The sequence below is a fragment of the Pterocles gutturalis genome, unplaced genomic scaffold, assembly GCF_000699245.1.
Source record: "Pterocles gutturalis isolate BGI_N339 unplaced genomic scaffold, ASM69924v1 scaffold49424, whole genome shotgun sequence".
Taxonomy (NCBI): Eukaryota; Metazoa; Chordata; class Aves; order Pterocliformes; family Pteroclidae; genus Pterocles; species Pterocles gutturalis.
In genome coordinates, this window is record NW_010132790.1 from 39120 (window position 1) to 45514 (window position 6395).

The following is a 6395-nucleotide window of genomic DNA, read 5'->3' on the forward strand; positions in this document are numbered from 1 at the left end:
AAAAGCAAGTACATACTTTTGCAAATAAACTAATGATCACCAGAAAGGTCTGCCCAAATACAGCACACGGAAGCAACATTCTTCTCAAGTGTAACAGTTTCAGAGATCTGCAGCCTGCAGAAACCTCGTTCTCTTAAAATTTGCTATAGGAATTAACATATCAAAAAAATTTCAGCAAAGTTCATGAAATTGGAAAATAATATCTATTAAATACTTTAGATGTTCAAACACACAGCATGATAAAATTTATAAATCTAATTTGTAGTCAGTCGTTTCCCAAATTCTATCTAAAACTAATAAGCAGAAAGAACACCTTTGAAATTATTTGAAAAGACCTAAAAAGTATTTAAAAGATCAAGTACCTTATCACAACTTCATACCTTGCAAGTCACGGTAAAAGGAACAAGAATATTGTCAAAGAACCCAAGGCAAGTGTGTGACAGATTCCTAATTAGAGCTCAGGACTTCAGTTCTCGCAATCTCAGGTTCATTCCCAACAGTTAAACCAGACCATCATCTTCTATTCAAAGTCTGAATTTTGTACATTTTAAAAGGTTCATTTTAGTGCCCATGAAAGATGATGAATTAACATGGTTCAAAAATGCCTGTAACACAGCAAAGTAAAAGCCCAGAAGGGCAGCAGCAGCAGCACTTCATTGCTCAGTGAATATTAATATATTTTAACCAAGTATGAAAATAACACCTTCTCTACTCATCTAGGTATCAGAATTAAAATGTGTTATCCCACCATAAATTCTGAACAAAATATGAATTTTCATAAATTCCATAAGAAAACAAAAAACGTTCTGAGCCACTGATTAGGGCAGAACAATTTATTTTAACAAATATTTTGAAAAATTAACATATGACTTGTTACCAGTGTCCCTAAATCAATTTCTCAAAACAAATAATAAATATTTAAATATTTGCTGATCTTAAGTGGCGCGGTATATCTACAGCACATAATACTTCTACTCACCTAGACTAAGCTTTACTTCATATACTTCCTTTTGATTCCTAATGTACTCTGAAAGTACCACTTTATTTCCTGCATAGTGATGCACTGCCGTGTTTTTAGAGACAGCATTATTCAGATTTGCAATACTCTCTGCACAATTACAAAAGTCCATACAGTATCTCTCATAATCATTATGTTTGTAATCTTCTTTGGATACTATTGTGCCTGCAAGTCTATATGGGTTTTCTGAAAGTAGGAGCTGGTAAAATATTTTGTTATAAGCTAAGTGTGTATGTTCTCAAAGAAAATAAGTTGGTAAAGGTTCTCTTGAAGTCAGATAATTTAATCATCAAGTTCAGTCCAAACATAAGGAAAAATTATCACAGTGAAACATCAAGGTTTAGACTGCAGTGGTTTTCCCCATACATACACAGTAATCTGGCTCACATGGTAAGAGTGTTACTGTTTTCAAAGCACATTTTAGAGAACAAAAATGAATCTGACAAACCCAGCCAGGAAGTAATACTGGATACTTGAATAATCACTTAAACACAATACTTCATGTTCATCAAACTACTAACTTCAGTATTTACAGTGAAAAATAAAAATGCTTTAAAACCATTACTTCTCATTTGGAGCCTAGAAGTGTGAGAGGGAATAACCTGGAAAACAAAAGCAGGCTGAAGTGGGAAGCTGATGCTAAGGAAAAAACACCACTACGTAAAGAGGTAGGAAATAATGAAGCTACAGGGCAAGCCACAAGATGATGCTTGTTTCTATAGCATGTAGTTACTTCCCATCACAGATGGCAGCTTGTTCAGTTTCTTCCAGTCAAATTCAAGTCTTGTTTTATCTGGCATACCTGCACTAAACACTGTTCAAATCAAAACCAACTAGATGTTTGTGATCAAAAACACAGCAAGGGTGCAGTGCTGCCATAGTACAGCATGAACGTACTGTTTCTGGCTTTCAAAAGGTAAAGTCGTACTCCACAAAAATATTATAGCTCAACTGTTCAACTGATTTCAAACAAAAACAAAGTCCTTTGACTGCTTTAAATTAACCATGGACTAACAAGGATATCCACACCATAACATGATGAACAATTATGACTTTTGTTGGTATTATTTCAAACAGAAAACTTCTTGCCATTAACAAAAGCATAAATATGAGAGCTCTTTGTAACATACCTATAACTTAGCTAAATGCTTACCTTGTTTGTAGCTGCCAGCATTCCCAGGAAGAAAGAGAACTGGGATTCCTGTCAATAGGAGATTTTTGTTTTCTTTGGCGTAGTTCCCTTCCCCGTAGAGATAGAGCTCGTATGTTGGGTATCGTCGGGCTGTTTTCTTCGGTAATTTTATTTTCTGTTGCAAAAATTAAAAAGAAACCAATTACTTTGTCTATATTGTTGCAAGAAAGAAAACATAGTGTCTATCCAGTAATTTAAATGATCTGGCTTATGCTTTATGTATTGTTTTAAATTACAGGCTAAAGAATACAGAAAGAAATACTGGGTTTTGCTTTAAAAAAAATCATTAAAAATAAAGTATCAAGTATTTTGTTTAAGTAGGTATTACTGTGGATAATGAGTGGCTGCAGTTACTTACTGGAAACAGCAGGTAACTTTAACTGGCATTGAAACAAGCTGCAAATGAATGCAATCGTGTATCTTTTAAAGTTCCATATTTGTAAAGTAAACTTAGCCTTACACTACGGGGAGGGGAGGAACCATGTCCAAACCCAACCACTTCTGCCAGGAGGTGAGAATTTGAGAGCAGAAAGCAGGGCACATGAGTAATCCTTATTATACCTACTGCAAGTGAATGGCTCTGCAACCCTTTCCAACACCACGTAACTCAGAAGAAGGATGTGCTGCTGCACCTGGCACCAAAGCTACACCTCCAGGGCAGGGTTCTGTGGGGGACTGGCAGATGACAACTACTATGGTAGGGCAAATTACAGCTGCAGTGTGAATTCTCTTAGGTGACTTTTACAGAGATGTAACCTGCAACGGGAAGTTAAACAATAGTAGTGACCACCTTAATACGGCTTGCCAGAAAAAATAAACCCCTGATACTTTGGAGGCTTTTGTTGTTTTCTGAGTGTGAGGGCCTGGTTCTGTAACAACTCAGAATCCAGCTTACACAGTCAACTGTCATCTTAAAAAAGGAGACACTTCTTGTATTAAAACAGCAGCAAACAAACAACCACCTAACCCATCACATAACTTATTCACAAGATTACGAGTTCCCAAAGAGAAAAGAACAAAATCTCTTTGAACCTGAGGGCTAGGTGATAGTTAAGGCTTAGACCAGTAAGTTCTGATTCTTAGAGCCATGTGACACTGCTTTAAACCAAGTAGTAAGCAAGAAAACATTTATTTAACTCCTGTATGGAGGCTGGTTTATAATTTTGAGTTTCCAAGCTTTAGATTTTTTAAAATTCTATGAATGCAAATACACTGGTTGTAGCATTTGATTACTTATGTTATGACAATTCAGAGACAAATTAGATGAATAAAAAATAAATTTATTAAGGGGCAATTTATATTTTAAGGAAACACTTTATTTTACAGAATAAGGTAATCAGAAATCTTCCCTAAAGAATTTCTTTCTTGAAATAATCTGTTTCAAATATTTCAGTTGTTTCTCTCTACAGTGAAGGCAATTTAACTTTAGTTCCCAGCCCACACATACACTTTCCTTTCCCCTTTTATTCTCTGCCTCTCCTCAGCTAAAGACTATTTCCTTTCTCTTTCCTTCAAATTGTTTACATATTGGTTACTTGCAACCTCTTCTTATGACAGTTAATACACATATTTTAAGTGCATATTCTATAATAGGCATAATGTATTTTTATAATGTTATATGAGATATTGTAACAAAATATACATATTAGAGAGAAAGTGTTTAATTCCTTCACTGTGAACAAAAAAGATTAAGCTTTATTCAGGGCTCATATCTTCAGATCATCCTTTCAATGTTCTTTCCCTTTTCTCCATCATCTGACCTTTCCAACTTCCCTGACCTCACTATCCCTTTCTCACTCCTTTCTACTGCCCCCTTTTTCAAAAGCTTTCAAAATTCTGTGAAAAAAACTTAATCAGTTTTCATTACTAAACTAAGAGTGCCATCAAGATATATGACTTGCTGATTGATCAAATAATCCTATTCAACCGTTCTTTCACTGTATCTTCCTGGTTCATTGTCTTTTCAAAAACTTTTAAGGAACATAAAATTAATGAGCTGACCTTCTTTGGGTCAATATTGAAAGCAAAAACCTACACAATCCATGAGAACTGTACTAGCAAAATACTGTGTTTTTTCTGCAAATCATGGTGCTCAAATGGGAGCCTGGTTTTAAATGCTGAATTCTCAAAATCTTGGTTATATAATCGGTTGTAATGATCTACAGTAACTTTTTCCAATATCAGTGTGGCCTGCATTTTTCACCCTGCTTCCTAAAGAAATTAGGCTTATGTGAAAAAGCCCTCATTACTAACTTCTGAACCTCTTACCAAGCTTAGCTGAACAGGATAAGGGTAGGTTAAATTCAAACACTGCAGTTCTACAACTCATGCAAAAAACAGATGGTTAAGTAAAAAAAAAAAAAAATCCAAACCAACTCCATTACTTCCTATTAGCTCGACTCTGAGCTAACCCACGCTGGTAGACACAAAGGAAATGAAACTTATGTTTAATTGCTCAAACAACTTTTTGTTTTATAACGTGATACCCAAGGGAGGACAGTTACCTTTCACCTGAAATTCCTATCTTGTGGTTTCGTACTAACACCAGCATTAAAAAGACATTAAAAATTCAACAACAACCCATCCATCAACAAAGAGGTACTTGAAAAGTATAATACATTAGCAAACCCAGGAAAATTCCTAATTTTCCTCCCCCAAAAGTACTGCTTTCCACACAGTAAAAGTGATTATTCAGGGATTAGAAATTCTGAGAGGCAACAGAGCCAGCTGCAACTTGCATCTGCTGCATGGAAATACTGCTCACCCTTTAAGCCTTGTGTCTCTTACCAGCACAAATCTTGCTAAAGATGTTTAGAATTTAAGCCCTGACACAATGAGTAAATACAGAAGATGTGTGGTAGCAGACGATAATTTCAGGCAACCTCCAATAACATCACACAGATTTTGCTAGTACCTTTCTGCTGGCTGGCTTCAGATTGAAGCTGAAGTATGTTTTGGCTGCTAGGAGATCTGAAAACTTACCATGTATTATTTAAGTATTTTAAACCAGTTTGTCCTACACCACTGACAAAACAACCCTTGTAGCTATACCAAGGTTCTTTTTTGTAGGCTAATGTGACTGTGTCAAGCGTAGCAAATTAAGGTTAATAGAGCCAAAAATTAACTTGCTGCTTCATTACCAATTTAGGTGCTGAGGTTTTGCTTTAAGATCATCTTTACTATGCAAGACAGTTTGCAATGTGCTTCAGAACTGAATATTATTTAGAATACTCCTTTTGGTTTGTTCAACATAGCTTATATCCTAGATAATGCTAAATGAATGTTTAGGAGCCAACAAATTTTGCTTTGGATGCTTTTAATAGGACAGAATATCCTGTAGTAAGAACTAGTATTAAAAAGATAAACTGTTTTTTAACAACTGCATGTCGTATTAGCAGTGAACCTACATATACTCACATATTTACATCCTCCCACTACTAAGCCACAATAGCGTGTCTGGAAACCCAACAGTTCCATCAGCAGTCCTCTCTCAAACTGATTGAAGGTTTTCAAAGGGGTCTTCAAAGAGGTTGCTAAAAAGCTTTATTAGCAAAGCAAGCAGGACTTCAGGGAGGTTTACACGTCCTCCCCCACGCTGCGGGGCTGCACCACCCGCAAAGCGCTACCTTGAGACATACACCCATGTTTGAATCTCAGTTATTCGCACGGTACAAAGTCACAAAAAGGACCGAGAAGCACCAGACCTAACCTCCTGGGCACTAACGCTGCCGGGTGCTGGGGGAGGACCTCGCCCAGCCTCTGCCTTTTGCAAAAGCTTGGGTGAGCTTTCGACCGGTTTTACCAGAACCACAGATAACTACACGCACTTACAGGTTAGAAATTTGGCAAGTTTATATTCCTTTTCTTTTGTACAGGTGGCAGTACAAGACACCTCGTTACTTCACGGGTACAGCAGCTTTTCCTCTCTGCAGCCATCCAAGGCGCACCATTGTATGCCGCAGCCAGAGCACCACGCTCTGCCAAACACGCCGACCTCTCCCATCAGCCAAATCCCTTCTCCCGCACTGACAGATTGCTGCTGTTCCGCAGAGGCCGCCCCAGGAGGCGGCAGGTGGCCCAACCCTGAAGTCACGGGAGCGGCCAGGAGTCTCAGGGCGCCTTCGGGGCTCGTTCCTCTCCCTGTGACAGGGAAGCGGAGAGCGGGCAGAGGAGCGGCGCCACCGG

The 6395-nt window shown here is 37.7% G+C and overlaps 1 protein-coding gene across 1 annotated transcript in view; it reads right to left on the reverse strand.

Moving 5' to 3' along the window:
* The window catches only part of PGAP1 (post-GPI attachment to proteins 1), a gene marked incomplete at its 5' end in the record, with an annotated part of 30990 nt that extends 24640 nt beyond the window's left edge, over positions 1-6350 (reverse strand). Inside the window, 3 exons of the mRNA XM_010080974.1 lie at positions 2172-2325; positions 5628-5751; positions 6111-6350. Coding sequence (XP_010079276.1) covers positions 2172-2325; positions 5628-5751; positions 6111-6350 — 518 coding nt within the window. The remainder of the gene's footprint in view (positions 1-2171; positions 2326-5627; positions 5752-6110) is intronic.
* Between the last annotated feature and the right edge of the window lie 45 nt (positions 6351-6395).